The sequence below is a fragment of the Helianthus annuus genome, chromosome 11 (genome assembly GCF_002127325.2).
Source record: "Helianthus annuus cultivar XRQ/B chromosome 11, HanXRQr2.0-SUNRISE, whole genome shotgun sequence".
Lineage (NCBI taxonomy): Eukaryota > Viridiplantae > Streptophyta > Magnoliopsida > Asterales > Asteraceae > Helianthus > Helianthus annuus.
In genome coordinates this window covers 59,623,853-59,640,016 of record NC_035443.2, presented here as the reverse complement: position 1 = coordinate 59,640,016, position 16,164 = coordinate 59,623,853, and the positions used below count along the sequence as shown (strand labels likewise).

The 16,164-nt window shown below is 36.1% G+C and overlaps 1 protein-coding gene across 1 annotated transcript; it reads right to left on the bottom strand.

The window, feature by feature from the left end:
* Nucleotides 1–155: 155 nt before the first annotated feature.
* On the bottom strand, nt 156–3,758 carry LOC110890404 (zinc finger CCCH domain-containing protein 49). Its single transcript, XM_022138010.2, has 5 exons — nt 3,575–3,758; nt 3,140–3,249; nt 2,785–3,054; nt 1,211–1,434; nt 156–1,115 (listed from the first exon to the last, which is right to left on the bottom strand). Exons 2-5 carry the CDS (start codon nt 3,242–3,244, stop codon nt 341–343), a joined length of 1,374 nt encoding a protein of 457 aa, XP_021993702.1. The 5' UTR covers nt 3,245–3,249; nt 3,575–3,758; the 3' UTR covers nt 156–340.
* Nucleotides 3,759–16,164: the final 12,406 nt, after the last annotated feature.

Sequence of the window (16,164 nt, the reverse complement as noted above, 5' to 3'; positions counted from 1 at the left end):
CTTGCCAACCTACAAACACAACCCATTCAACATCCTCTTTCTTGCCTGCATTGTCCACGGTTCCAGTTCCAGTTACTATCTAGCACACGGATTAGCATTTTGTACAACTGTCATTTCTTCAGAAGTGAGAATGAATAAAAACCAAATTCAAAACGTGACACACACAAGAAGACATTGTAATGAAAGATAGAAGAAACCAATTCGTTAAAGCAAAATAAAAGAAGTCACATGACATCAACTGTTTTACAAATAAAAACAAAACCCGGTTTTTTTTCTCTCAACGCATCAATGATGACAACAACCCAGCTGCGTTGAAGGGTAAGGGTGTCGGTTTCTGCTACTACACTTCCTCATCGGTGGGTCCCGTTGGAGGCACTGTGGAGGGGTAAGCTGGTGGAGGGTATTGTTGATATGATTGTTCAGGAGGCGGTGGCGCATAATACTGTTGATAGTATTGATAGTATTGATCACCGCCTTGAGGTGGCAGTGGTGGTGGTGGGTAAGCAGAATACTGCAGACCCGAATCACCTTGCGGGGGCTGCTCCGAACCACCTGAACCACCGCCTGCCTGGTTTGGGATCATCGCTCCCATCCTCTGAGGATCCATAGACGGATAAAACGTCCTCTCATGCTGAGGCGGTGGCAGCGGAATGTTAAAATACTGCATGTGTGGTGGCAGTGGTTGCTGCTCCTGACTGGTCGAGGTCCCCGGTGGCGGAACATCCTGATACTGCTGGTGCGATATAACGGCCCTAGGCAATAAACCGCCATGAGCAACCGACGAACCCGTTTCACCATCTTTCGCCACTTGTGGTCGGCCCCACATCAGTTTTAACCTAAGACCTTTAACCACGAGCTTATTCGAGAGTTCTTCAGCTGCCTTCTCTGCCCCTTCTCTAGTCGTGTAAGTAACAAACGCACAAGCCTTTTGGACCACCATCTTTATCGACTCGATTTCACCGTGTGAGTAAAACTCGTCTCTAAGATCCTGCTCGGAAATTCTCGCATCAAGCCCTCCGACATACAATGTTCTGATACTTTCATCATCTGGTGGTTCTAAAGCGGGCATATCACCAGCTTTGTTTAAAAGTTTCAATGCCACCGGATCATTAATTCTGCAATCACAGCAATCATATTTGAACCATTTGATTATCGTCATATAAATACAGATAATGTATTTGCATTAAAACTGTCGTCAAAAGTTACATACCCATAATAACGATCTTTGATATTCTGCTGAGATAGCTCTCCAGTGACGGGCATTTCATGTCTGTACGGGCATTCAGCACCTCTTGTACATTCGCCTCTGATGTAAAAACTACAAATATGTGCTCGGTTTCTCTGGTAGTATGGTGTTGTTCTTTGAAGCTTCAAAAGCGTGTCATTAGGGCGGACCTTACCATATGAAGATTCATAATCTAGACCAGCCCTTGCCTGCAGTAATGAATAAATTAATGAACACTTCGTGCTACTTTAAGAGACCATAACTCTACAAAACCTTGAAAAGGTTACAGTTAATAAAGTGAACAAATTATAGGGAATTAGAGATATAGTTTATTTTAGTTAAATTGTATGAAAGAAGATGACTGTAGGGCTGTAAACGAACCGAACGAACACGAACAAGGCCTTGTTCGTGTTCGTTCGTTAAGGAAATAAATGCGTTCATGAACACTTACCAAACGAGATTTTATGTTCGTGTTCGTTCATTAAGGAAATGAGCGTATTCGCGAACGGTTCACGAACACAAATAAATTTGGCGAACGTGACGAAGGATAAAGATAGATGGCCCAAAGAGTAGCACTCGAACTTGAATCCCTTATTGTGGAACGGAGGTCAATCGTATTCGTGGATGTAAATAATGAGAAATGAAAGGGAAATGATGCATAAACAAGGTGAAAGTGGGTTTCCTAGTTTAATTTTTAGGGAAAATAAAATAAATAAAAGTTTAATAATATAAAAAGTACAAATAAAATATAAGAAAGTACGAAGATTTTCAATTAAAACACAAACATACGAACATAAACGAACGCAAATCAACGAATGTTCACGAACACCTTACCTAACGTTCACGAACACAATCGAACGAACGAGACCTCTGTTCATGTTCGTTCATTTAACTAATCGAACAAAATTTCTTGTTCATGTTCGTAATAAACGAACGAACATAAACGAACTTCCCGCCGAACGGTTCACGAACTGTTCGCTGAACGTTCGGTTCGTTTACAGCCCTAGATGAGGATTCTATTGTAAATGCTCTAAAGGAATCAAAATTGCTGCCTCTTATTATGTATAATTGACCCAGCATATATTCTAAGTTTCTAACAAGAATCGGGTTAAATACTAATAGCTAATTTAGTACATGGTTGAGTATGTTTTACAAACACATGAAGGGCATATGATTCTATTAAAGCCACTGTAATAACACCAAGCTTATTTTATTAGTGGTGAGAACACATCACCGGAAAACTCACAGACCCCATCAACACCCTGCCAAACAATGGAACGTGCACAGGGCAGGTGGCCTTCAAGAAGTTACAAGAAAAAACCAATGGAAGCTGAATTCAAACCTAAGACATATGCTAGAAGAAATCAGACGCTTACCGGTGTGCCACCACCTTGGTTTAGTAACAACAAACGAAAAACGAAGAAAAAGATTTTCTAGTCTGAATTCGAGAATCAGATTCATGTGTAGCCCAGATCACAGCATACTTTAAGCAATTTCAAAACAAAAAATCTAGCAATCATGTCTAACAAAGTGTAAGCAGGAACTGTAAACTGACATACCCTGCGATCATGTTCCTCTGCGAAGTATTCCCGGTTGACATCACTCTTCGGAATGGAATCATGTGAGCTGATACTAAGTGCAGTATCACGAACCTGGACCGGTAACCCATACTCAAGATCCAAAACACACACTTGACAAACATTCTTCAACTTGCTACAAGTTTGGCAAATCTCAGTTTTCTTGTATCTTGCATCACGACCTGGTCTCCACATGAACACCGTAAACGGCCTGGTGCAGATCTTACACTCCGCACCATAGTTCTCTTTTGTCTGCAAAACTTTATCATTTTAGTTACACGCTAAAATAAAAACATAGACCTTGCATTACATAATAAAGAAAGTACTAAACGATTACCATTCGAATGTACGGATTGTCACCTAAGCATGATTCGCATATAATCGGAAAGTCAGACCGTTCCCAACCATCCGCTTCATGATCTCTTAACACCCTATGCGCCATAAGTTCTACAAAATGCAAATCAGCCTCGTTAGAAGTTAACGAAAAAGCCGATAAAGTACACGATTGGTTATTCCATCACGCCGGTATGACCTAAAACCTAACCCTGTGATTAAATTACACAGAAATTGAATCTATTGCATAGACAGATAATAATATATGACCTAAAACCTAACGGTAATGTAATTTACAAGCTATAGACTTGTGTAAGGATGAATTGGTACATGAACTGAATCTATTGCAGGGAGGGATACTATATGTATACGTGAATATTATATTATAAAGCAATTGTAAGACTAGAAAAGAGTATTGAGTATGTGATGAAATGATTACCTGATTCTTTGTTGTTGTTGAGGAGAAGATAATGAGGATCAACGAATGCAAACTTTGTGGCACAAATGACGAGTTAGGGTTTGGGGTTGGGGACGAAGGTGTTCGTTCTGGTACCTTCTAGATTTGAATAGGAGATCCGATTGGAGGTTTGGGCATATATGGAGCAGGAGCCCCGGATATCGATCCGGACCGCCTCTTCAAATATCATAGGCTCATTCTATACGCACCCCCCACCCTTCCTGATTACACCCCCCCTTGTGAGAGGGAAACTGTCGGTCCCACGCAGGCCCCACCTGTAAGTATGTGAGAGGAGGGGGGTGAAAAAAGTAAATAGAGGGGGTGTAGAAAGTAGCACCCATATCATATTAACACCAGGGATTTTGCCCGCGCGCGATGCGGCGCATGTAGATACAGAAAACTTAGGCTACACGGTATGGGGTTGGCCTTGCAAGGAGACGTTTGTGCCGGGCCAGAAAAAGACAAAAAATGGGACGTAAAAAATGGGACGTTTGGCTTCTGACCGTTGCAAATAATAATAATAATAATAATAATAATAATAATAATAATAATAATAATAATAATAATAATAATAATAATAATTTAAATGCCTAAATTAAAAAGCAACGTTTATTATTAAAAAAACCTCAAAATCCATAAACATTTTATATAAATACAACCTTTTTACCCTTTTTTTACCCACTTCAACCTCATCTCTCTCTCAACTTTTTATAAAATCTTCTACTTTTTTTATAGAACATTCTTCTACTCTTTACAATGGATCCATACAACCCGAAGAACCCGAACAACCCAAATCCAAACCCGAATGTTTTTTCGGTGCCCGAGTACTATCCTACAATGGACCAGAACCCTTTCTCGCAATTTTTGGTCAACGCTTTTGCGGGTTTCCAACAATCTCCGAACGTTTTTTCGAGTACGCAACAAACTCAAGCGTTACAAAACTTGATGATGCGAAACTCGTTCAACGTGCTACCCGTTCAAGCTTCTCAACCACCACAACCCGTTCAAACTTCTCAACCACTAGAACCCGATGAAGACGACATTGAAGTCGTTCCAGAGACGCAACCGCAATCTTCTAAACATAAAAAAGGAAAGCAAGTTGCGGTTGACCAAAATCAACCTTCGAAACCAAAGCCAAAACCGTGGACGCCACTCGAGGAGGAGGCCTTAGTGAAGGCATATATTAGCACATCCACACACCCCGCTAAAGGTATGTAAAGTTTAATTTTAATTTTTTTAGTATATACTTTTTAATATATACTTTTGTTAAATATAGGTAACAACCAAACAGGCGAGGGGTTTTGGAAAGCGGTATTATCAAAGTTCCTTGGGATAATGGAACAAGGATAATATCGAGATCTAGACTCGATATCTTCGAAGTGGCGAAAGATGAGTCCGGTCGTGAACCGGTTTTCGGAGGTATATAATAATTCATATACAAGTGGGCGTCGTAGTGGGATAAGCGACGAGGATGTTTTCAAAGCGGCAATGGATAAATACAAGTCGAACCATAGAACCGCTTTCCCACACATTCGGGCTGGGGAAGTTTTACGAACATCCAACAAGTGGGCGCCGGTTCCAAATGAGGTTGAGATGGCAAAACGACAAAAAACCTCGGAGACCGGTAGTTTTAGTGCCCGCGGCTCAGACGCAAGATGTCAATTTAATTTAAACGAAGACGCCGAATTTGACGAAGAAGAGTACGCCATACGAGAGGAGGAACGTCCCCCGGGCCGGGACAAATCAAAAAAGGAGGCAGCTACAAAGAAAAAAACGAAAAGGGGGGCGATTCGAATTCGTTGGTGTCGAAAAACTGGCTGAATCTCAATGGTCGTTTGATGAAGTCAATTAGGGTTTTTGATTGGGGTTTTGTGACATCTAGTAGGATGTTCTCAAGGTTTCCTAATATTATAGATGTGGATTTGCTTCTTGGAAGTGTGATTAATAATAAGCATACAAAAAATAGAATCTTTCTTTAGGTTGTGAATTTGGTGCCTTTTGTATTGATTTCGATGTTTCGCTATCGAATAATCTTGTTTTGGTACCTGTTAGTGAAATAGATTTAGGGCTGCAAAGTTTGTGTAGTAAGTACCCGAATCTTCAGAGGCTTGTGGTTGCGAATTGTAGTGAAATCGGTTTGTTAAATTTTGCGGAGGGGTGTCCGACGATGCAAGAGCTCGTTTTGCGTCGTTGTGATGATCAGGTTTTGCGCGGTATTGCAGCGTTCAAGAATCTGCAAATACTGAAGCTGGTTAGGACGGTTGGTGTGGCGGCGGTGGTGTGTAGGTGGTGGTCGGACATAGGGTTGAGATAAGGGTGTAAGGGGTTAGTGAAGCAGGAACTCAGAGGGTATAAGTGAGATAAGGTTTGTTATTTATTTATATTTCTATTTCTTAAATACATGGTATTTTAGTCTTTTCATTAGAAACTAACAGAATATTGAAATGGAATTAGAAACTTAGACTCAAATGGTTAAGAAAAGTGGCTATAGGGACTCAGGGCATGAAACTTTTTGATCTTGGAATCAAGTGGTTAAAACCTCTAGAACACAGGACTCAAAAAGTAATTTACCCTTATTTTTAAGTGGTGTTATAAGTTCAAAGATTAAAATGACAACTTTGCCCTCATGTGCACTACATATGATCATATTGAACTGATAAATTTTACCGGGTCATGGCTAAAGGACGCCGCCTGTGAAAATGATAGGACTTAAAGGATATCCGGTGTAATTTTCGTAGTTAAAGGACAACGCATGTAACTTCGTTCAAACTTAAAGGACATAAAGTGAAATTTAGCCTTTTTTTAAGAAACTAAAACTAATTATTGGGAATGGTATCGTTGAAGTCTAGTTGTAGTCACGACTAGATGATTCTTCATATGGCATTTGAATAAATGCCCTTCCAAACTTTTGATGTAACATTGACAACTCTTCCTTCATTGCGTAATACACGTTGCTTCCCTTTCTCACGGTGGATTCTTCTTTGAATCGAATGGCTCCAACTCGAATGAGGTGTGTATACTCAAATTGGGAGTATGTTTGGTTATTGCTACATTTTCCATTATGTGACCAATTTCCGCATTTGACGCTTTTCATATATTTTGGCTCTTCGTTTGGGGGTACTTTTTTATTTCTCTTGACGTTGCCACCATATCCTTACATGTATGGTTTTCGGAAAATGATTTCTCTGAGTTCGGGGCAAATTGGGTTTTGCGAAGTGAAGGCAAGAAAGCAAGTGAAAACCGAAAGGATGCATTTTGAGCTTTTGAGAGAAGAAGAAGGTGAAGCAATTAGCGAGAAGTGCAAGAAGGTAGAAATCCAGTTCTTTTAGGTCTCCTAAGTTAAAGATTGACTTTATTTAGTTTCTTCTCCGCGAATCATTCGGCTCGTTTGCCTAAAGGCATTCGTCTTGATAGGAATGATTATTCTTGTCGGACCATGGTTTGCTTATTTATTTATTTATGATTTGTCAAAAACTTTTTAGATATTTACAAGAAAAACACGTTTTTTTACTTTAATTTATTTTTTTATAAATAGGAGAGCAAACCCAAATGATGTTTAGTGAAGACATGCTTTAGCCTATAAGTGGGCGCTAACGCCGAGAGTTCCTAGATAAGAGTGACGAGTCCGACTATGTAGATTTGTACGAATATGTGACAACCCTCACAAATCCAGGTATCCGTACAAATTAATTAATATTTAATTAGTGCTTAATTACTGTGCTTGATTACAATTATGATTAAACTGCTTTCTGATTTCTGATACATACATACTCATGCATCACATTTTACACTGTCACTCCATTTATTATACACAAACAATAGTGACAAACTTGATGCACGAAAACACAGTTAGCACAGTGAGCGGATAACCATAAAGACATGCTGACAATGCCAGCACTAAACAGACATTGTTGTTGAGGCCAGTGTGAGCCGGGAATAGAATACTACACTAGTAGGGAGTGTAGGGAAGTGAGGATCATAAAACTGCGTCACTAGGTGATAGTTATAGTGACCGGAAGTGCCTAAAACATACTTAAAGTGCAGAATTCTGCACTAAATACCAAAATTCAGCATTTAACAATGCTAGTAAAGTCCAAAAACTTGGCAAAATAGTTCTAGACACTTTCCAAAGTGTTGGGAATTTATTGTATCACTAAAAACAATATAAAAGACACTTTAAAGCTTTATTTAGCACTTTAACGGATCAACATCCAACCGGACTTTACCCGGAACATAAAAATATTGCCAAACACATTGTTTTTACTTTTCTGAGCTAGTTAGGGTCCCCGAACACCCTAACACACCTTATATTATACTACGCACTATAATATACTAACTATATCATTCAAACATAACTAACTTGTAACTAGATCATCACCACCCAACCCCATACCCCCCTAGCCGACAGTTACAAGGGGTGGGACAACCCCCCCATTTCTTTTGAATATTTAATTGTTATTGTTGTTGGTTAAGAGAACACTTTACATGTTGGTTAATCTTGAGACTTGGTTTATAAATATACACACAAGACTTCCACCTTCTCTCATCAAACACCCAACAACAAACTCCTTCTTCTCCTCTCTTTATAGCTCACGGCCGCTACCACCACACCACCCTACAACCACCTTCAAGTCTTGTTCAAGCCATTTCCATACATACAAAGGTGCAAGAGGTTCAACAAACAAGCTTGGTGCACTCGGAAGCTCAAGGACCACTCTTGTTTTCTTTTATCCACCGCTTTTATGCCTTGTTTCTCCCCTAGCCTTGTGCTAGTAATAAGTGCTTTAAAACATCATCTTGTTCTTGTATTTAGTGGTTAATAGATGATAGAATGGTGAAATATTAAGAAACACTAATGAACATAATCTAAGTCTTGAACATAAAGTGATAAAGGGTGGATAAAGAGAAGATATATGGGTAAATCATGTAGATCTTGTGTAGTTATGATATTTGGATGTTGTTTGTTAGTAGAAGTAGGATGGATCATCATCTAGACATGCTAGATCATGTTCAAGAACATGAACTAGTAAGATGTAAATGTTAGAGATATGAAGGATGATGAAACCATCCATACATGAACTTTGAACTTGAATAAACATAAGTTTTCTTGCAAAATGAAATTGTAAACTTGTAGATCTAAAGATCTACAAGTGGTTTTTCGGAAGAACCAAATGAAAAATACTAGTTTTGTTAAAACCCGAATCTTGTATGAACTAAAAGCATTTTTAGTAAGTAAACAAGTGTGTGAACACTTGTGTAACAAGGAAATTTAACAACGAAATATTTTTGTAAATCATGACTAGAAGTTGTTAAACTTCAAATTCTTTAAAAATAAAGTTTTTAAGAAACTAATCTTATTTTTAAAGATAACAAGACCTACTAAGCATGTTAGTAACTTATTACATATTTTTACAAACTTTCAAGTTCATGAGTTTATGATTTAGTCTTATTTTGTCAAGATTAGTGATTAAAAATTGTATATTGTTGATTTTTGATTGCTTGGAATGATTTTACAAAAAGAAAATGATATGCTAAAAGCATGGACACCTCCATTTACGGAGGAAACTCTGGCGAAAATTTTCTAGAAATATAACACTTAGAAATATTTTCCTATCAAGCGTTTGCGTATATATTTTTAACTTGGTTTTTCAAAATAAACTTCGCCATGATTTTTATTACAAAAATACCAAGTACCGAAGGTGGATTTTCGTAAACAAAATTTGTTAAATATATGTTTAGAATATATATTTTATAATAAAACGCTTGTGTGATTGTTTGTTATTTTGTGCTCTAGATATATTATTTTTAGGGTAAAAATAATATAACTTGAAAATACCGGGAAATTACGACTCCAAAATAATACCAACGCTCTCACAAAATAATTATTGTTACAATGCGAACTTTAAAACATAACTTATGTAGTATTTCTGAAAAATACTCTTATACGTATATTTTTGGTAGAATATTATTTTGGAAAAACTACTGAAATAAAATATAATATTTTTGGGAAGAATATATATATTTTGGAAATTAAAACATTTTAGACAAAGTGATTAAAATATATTTTTTAAGTGAGACTGAAAAATATATTTTCGGAATTATAAGTATACATGTATTATTACCACCATCCTTGGGAAGAAAATACGAATATAAAATAATGAAGAAGTGTGAACACGAAATAGTTGTCTAACTATTTCCCAAAAACGTTAAACCTTAAGCCAAGGCACGTCTCATCCATCTAATAGGCATTAGTACGTGTAGGTCGTCACGCAGCAGTTTGAGTTGGAGATTGACGTTTCTGGATACGCACTTCTGTGAGTTCATGTCCCCCTTTTCTCTTTACTGTTTTCAGTTTTATACTTCGGGGGTGAAATACATGCGACAATTATTACAAACTTTTATTACATGGTATGGTTAGCGTAGGGAGGGTTTATATTACTAGATCATGCGAGGGGTGGGCAATAACACTTGAGGCCATTAATCCTCTTTGTTAGGACCGAGGGACACAAGAGTGATAGATCTATTTGGGTGTAGCGAGCCCACACCCGTGAGGCCGGGGCGGCCCATAGAGGTGACTGTGTCTTCCAGCCGAAGCCCGGTAACAAATTTGCTAGGTTTGAGTTTCCCTGCACTTCTCACACATACCAGTGGCTTTGCAACCCATTGGTGATCTCTTTTTCCTTATTGCTACATACCAGGGACTTTTATTCATACTTTAAAGGTTTATACATACTCACTTTTACATGAACTCGCTCAACTTTTTGTTGATTTTTCAAACTACATGTATTTCAGGAAATTAGTGGATCTGGCAAGGTATGCATTCACATCAAGCTGCGTAGGAATAATGATGTCATCCGAGTTTAGGAAATGTGGCCTTTGCCTGGACGGGTCGCAAGTCTTAAACTGTGTTTTATGTCAAGTCTTTTGTTATGTCGTTGAACATGTTTTCATTATGTCATGGTTGTATTTGGTTTGTTGTGTTGACTTTTAAAAGCAATGTTGTTGTGTTTCACTTTTAAAAACTTGATGAATGGATGAACATCATGGTTTTATTTCCATATAGCATTGTTGTGATTATGCTATGGTATTAAGAAGTCACACCAAATAAACCCACGCTTCCGCAAAGCCAGAGTGTGACAGAATACTCTAGCCTTAGACAGAAAACTCGATGTACCGGCACTCACCCTTCCAGATTGCACGCGTTCCATCGTTAGTTTTTCAATCCAATCTTTATTCTTGAGAGAATCATAAACTATTCTTCCCTAATAATGACTTTATTTTCTTTCTTCTAGCATTTGTCGTTTCTTCCCCTACGATGAAAGATATAACGTGTCTTTGCTTCATTGGTGTCGGATTCCTCAAAGTGTTGACAAATGCCCACTTAATTAGTTTTAGGACATGGATATAAATGAAATGCTAAGGCTCAAAAGTGGATTTTCTAAAGCATATGATTATTTTTTGGGGAGAATTCCTAAGTTGCCTTAATCATTTTTATACAAGTTTAACAGTTTATGGATCTCAAAATGTATAAGACATATAAGTTCTAATTATGAAATGCGGGTAAACAGAAACTCTAGAAACTCTGTATTTCAATTGAGTGAGCATGTGATTTAGTGAGGGATGATATAGTTATAAAAATATGTTTAGTTTGTGTGATTTTAACTATTGTACTATAATGTTTTACTTTCATGATGTTTTCAAGTTTCAAATTTTATAGCTTTCCCTCCATAAAAAAATTTCATTGTTTCTTATATATTTTATTAAATAAAAAAACTGATAACTAAAACTAAATAAAAATTTTCAAATTTCAAATTTTAAAAACTTCCATCCATCGAAATATTTAAAGGCTTCTTAAATATTTTATTGAAACAAAAAGATAGGTAACTAAAACTAAATATAAAAAGTGGAGATAATGTGATAATTTTTTTTGGTGTTTTTAGGTTTCTTTATTGGATGAGTGTTTGATGTTTTTAAAGAATGAGTATTTTTCTAATGTGACAGCTGACTAGACATGTTTTAGGTGTTTTTGAGATACCTAATTGTGAATGGTCTTATAAAAGAACCAAGTCCAATACATTGTTTTGGAAACCTAATAAACAAATAAAAACGTAGAACCTTTAATTAAATATTTATCTTTGCACTACAAGTACATGATCCATTATTACATTTTGGGTGTTGCCAAAACCAGGAGCAACGGCAGTCGCTATCCACACTACAATGCCTTGAAATCGTATAACTGGGATCGCTTGCAACACCTTGTCCTTCAACAAAACTCAAATTTGGCTCTGTAATACATAAAAAATAATTGAAACAACATATATGTAAATAGAAACCTAATTAAAGAGTAAATATTTCTGGTTATTCAGTCGATCCTTTGAACAACATAAATTGATGAGTTGTCATTTAAATATTTGTTAAAAATTAATTCAATCAATGTTTAATAAAATTCAAATTTTACATGATTTAGATAAAGAAATTAGGTTTCAGTTGAATATTTATATCTTATAAAACTTGAATATTTATATCTTATAAAACTGAGATGACTAACCACTCGTAATAAACAAAAGTGCAACCAAAATGAGGACTTTGAATGAAATGATCTTCATATCCATCCACCTAAATAACATATGCAATATAAATTATTTTTCTACTAGGAGAAAAAGATCGCTTTAGGTATTTATAAGAATCTGATTTAATGTATTAAATGTAATAGCATCAAATGTAATAATATTCTAGAGCTAGCAAAATATTGATGCGTGTGAAGTGTTATACATATTAGATGTATATTTTAAGCCCTTTTTACACTTTTTAGCCAAGTTTTAAATTTATAAAACACGATATTTACTAACACTAAACACACATATGGGCAAGTGCACCCATCGTGGACGTAGTATAGTGTTGGTAAGATACCGAGGTCGTCCAAGGACACAAGAGCTTTGAGTACCGGTTTATCCTCAACCTCTAATCAAATCAAAAAGTTAGAAAAAGGTTTTTAAACTACGAAAATAAAACTAACTAAAATGATGAAAAATAAAATAAAATAAAAAACAGATAGACAAGATGAATCACTTGGATCCGACTCGTGTGTAGTGTAACCTTTGATTATTTTTGCACTTTTGCACTAATTTAAGAGATTGTCTTAGTTATTGTAGTAGGCCCCTCTTTTGAAGGCGATGTTACCCTCAACCCAGCAGTTTGAGTCAGCAATGATACAATCCTAAAGGGTCAGATTATTGAAAGATAATTAATTAATTTATTAATGCATAATGTGGTAGGCCCCTCTTTTGAAGGCGACGTTACCCTCAGCTAAGTAGTCTGAGTCAGCAGGGATACAGTCCTAAGTAGCTGGGTTAAAGTTTTAATAGTAGTTTAACTTATGAGGGGATCAAAGAGTTTGGAACTCCGCTATCCAATACCTTTGGGTATTGAAGGAGGTCCTACTAAATTTGACCCAGGTCCTTTGTAGGATCTATACACTGAACAATGGCAAGACTCTTACCAAACTGTTCCCTTAACCCCCGACCAGGTAGCCAACATACCTCCATATAGACCGTGGAGATATGAATGGTGAAAATCTTTTATTTTATATAGACAGTAAAATAATGCCAAGACACCACGGACAAACGATAAGGAAGAATCACCTTCAATATAAGAAACTAGTAATTAAAGTCATTAATACAAAACCAATTAAAAAGTGCAAAAGATTAAAAATAAAAAGTATTACACTAAACACTTGTCTTCACCAAGTGATGTAAGAGACTTAGGCAAACATGACCTTTGATTGTCAAGAACTCTTACGATCAATCTTGGATCCCGAGACGACTCACACACTCTACGATGGACAATGGATGATGGTGTTATGGTGGTGGTGCGTGGTGGGTGAAGTGTGAGAGAGGTGGTGTGCCAAGGGATGAGTTGCAAGAGCTCCAAACACTCATATTTATAGGCTGAACAGAAGCTCGGGCACGGCCCCGTGTCCGCTGGGCACGGCCCCGTGTCCATCCGAATCTCTCTCTTCATTAATTGCAATCCGCAATTCCAATAAATGCGTCTGCAGGAAGCTGACCACGCCCCCGTGTCCGCTGGGCACGGCCCCGTGGTGGGCAACAAAAGCTTCGATGAGTTTGTCTTTTCTGCTGACTCTTGGGCACGGCCCCGTGCTCGCTGATCACGGGGCGTGTTCAGTCTTTTGTCTTCTTTGTTTTGCTCGGGAAGATGTTGTCGGGAGGTCGGGCATGCCACTTTTGTTCCTTTTCTTGTATTTATGTTAGATTTAGCTGTCTTTTTACTTCTTTTGTTCATTTGAGCTCATTTAATTCTGAAAATACAAAAGGAAGACAAAAGCACACTTTTTCCAACATTAGTACTAAAAAAGGGTTAGTTTTATGCCACAATTGATGTAATTTATATGTTGTATTTTGTGCATATCAATATCATTGATGTTATATTATCTGATTTAATGTATTAAATGTAGTAACATCAAATATAATAATATTCTAGAGATAACAAAATATCATTGATGTTATATTGTTATGAATGCATGCTACTAATATATCTACTATATTTAGCAAGTTTTACTAAATTTATTATTTTAATATATTATTTTTCATGTCTACCTATCATAAAATACTAAATGGGTGTCCGTATGATGCATCGAGAATCACAAACACTAGTAATTATGTAACATATTAATTTTTTAATTAAAAATAACTATGACAATAACATATTCAAATTAAAAAAAAACTATAAATCTTGTTTTTATAGTCTACTTTAAAAAAAATGATGTATGAAAAATTTATACACATTTAAAATCATGGGGAGAGGAGTTAGTTTAAAAGTCAACAATATATTTTAAACGATTCTATCATATATCTAAAACTTGTAATTACTTAAAGTCTTAAAACTAATTTTAAAACTTGTAATTACTTAAAGTCTTAAAACTATGTAAAATTACAATATTCATGTCCTCCTTATACGTATTATAATTAGTATAGATATGGCATACGCTTTTATAACATTTAATATTGTACCAATATGGTTTTTTGGATAACCTGCATTCGTTAGCTTTTACAAGAAAACTGAACACACAATCGTGTTTTTTTCTACATTCTAGTATATATTTTGTTGAAAACGGACTTGTGTTCAAAATGGAGTAAATTTTTGGTATTGTATGTTAAATCAAGTGTGGGTACCGTGACGAACAGAACCAATATTGACCAAATAACTCGGTATCGTGCCAATCGGAATCGTTAAGGTATTTGTTTTTATGATTTTCGATACGACTTTATTTTTCTTTTACCCTACTCTATATTTTGGGCTAGTTCAGACGAGTTTTGTTTACTTATAACTAGTATGAATGTCCACGCGTTGCGGCGGGTGCGTCTATTATGCCGTCTCGTAGTTGTTGGTGTGTGTATGACGTTTGTCGGTCATTCGGTTTGTTGACATCATTATTATGGTTAACAACACTAACACATCAGTCGGGTGTTAGAGATATCTATCTTCTCATAGGCCTGATTCATCCAGCCACTCCTGCCCTATGCAGGTTCTAACGTTCTCTTATCCAACATTAACACAATAATAAAGAGTAACGAAGTCCAAACATGACATTTCCATCTCATAACAAAAGTTAATACAACAAACGTGATAGTGTGACATGAGTGTGGCCACTTATGCCTATTGCATTAATATATGAATCATAATGGGGGCAAAAAATAAGGTAGAATAACTTACAATAACATCATATCTCATTTTCCCCAATTTTCAAGTTGCAGCATCATTAATGGTCACCAAAGACTTCTTTTAAAATTCTTCTATAAGATTAATGTCTGTATCTGTAAGACTTTTCCTAGAGCAATATGCATCAAGTTAAAGGAAATTGCAATAACGCGTTACGAAATTGAATTAAATTGCATATTAAAAGATGAAAACAACAAGCAAGATAATAGTGACCAAAGGCCAAATCAAATGGCTAATGTGTAACATTTAGTTCCAAATTTGAGTGTTTTTTTGTCTATTAATGACTTCTTTTGTACATAGAAATTGGAAACAAAACAATTCAAACCAATAAATAGATATGCCATGCTTAAAATATATATTAAAATTCAATTCTTTTTTAAGTGAACATATAAATTACTTCTCTACAGTCTTCACCCTATTCTTGTTAACCTCTAATCAAAACAGATACATTTATATAACAGAACTTATGTGCATGAAAAAATTGAAAATTTTGATTAAATTTGAAAAAAAAATTCTACCAAATGTTAGTAGATACCCAAATCCATTTTAATTTCGCCATCAATACGCATTGAACCGGCCAAACCGAAGCAAATTAGCCGGTTCAACCAGTTTGAGATCTATACGGTTCAGTTTTGATGGTTTACCCAACCAAAAAGTTTGGAACTTTAAATCTTCCATGTAAACTGAACCAGCCGTTTATTTTTTTGTTTAACTTTTGAAATATGTAGATATTTATATGTATTGCATTCATGAACATCTTTATTATTTTGAATTATTTATATGGAATCATTAAACAGCTATAAACAGCTAAACCGAACCGTTAAAACCAATGA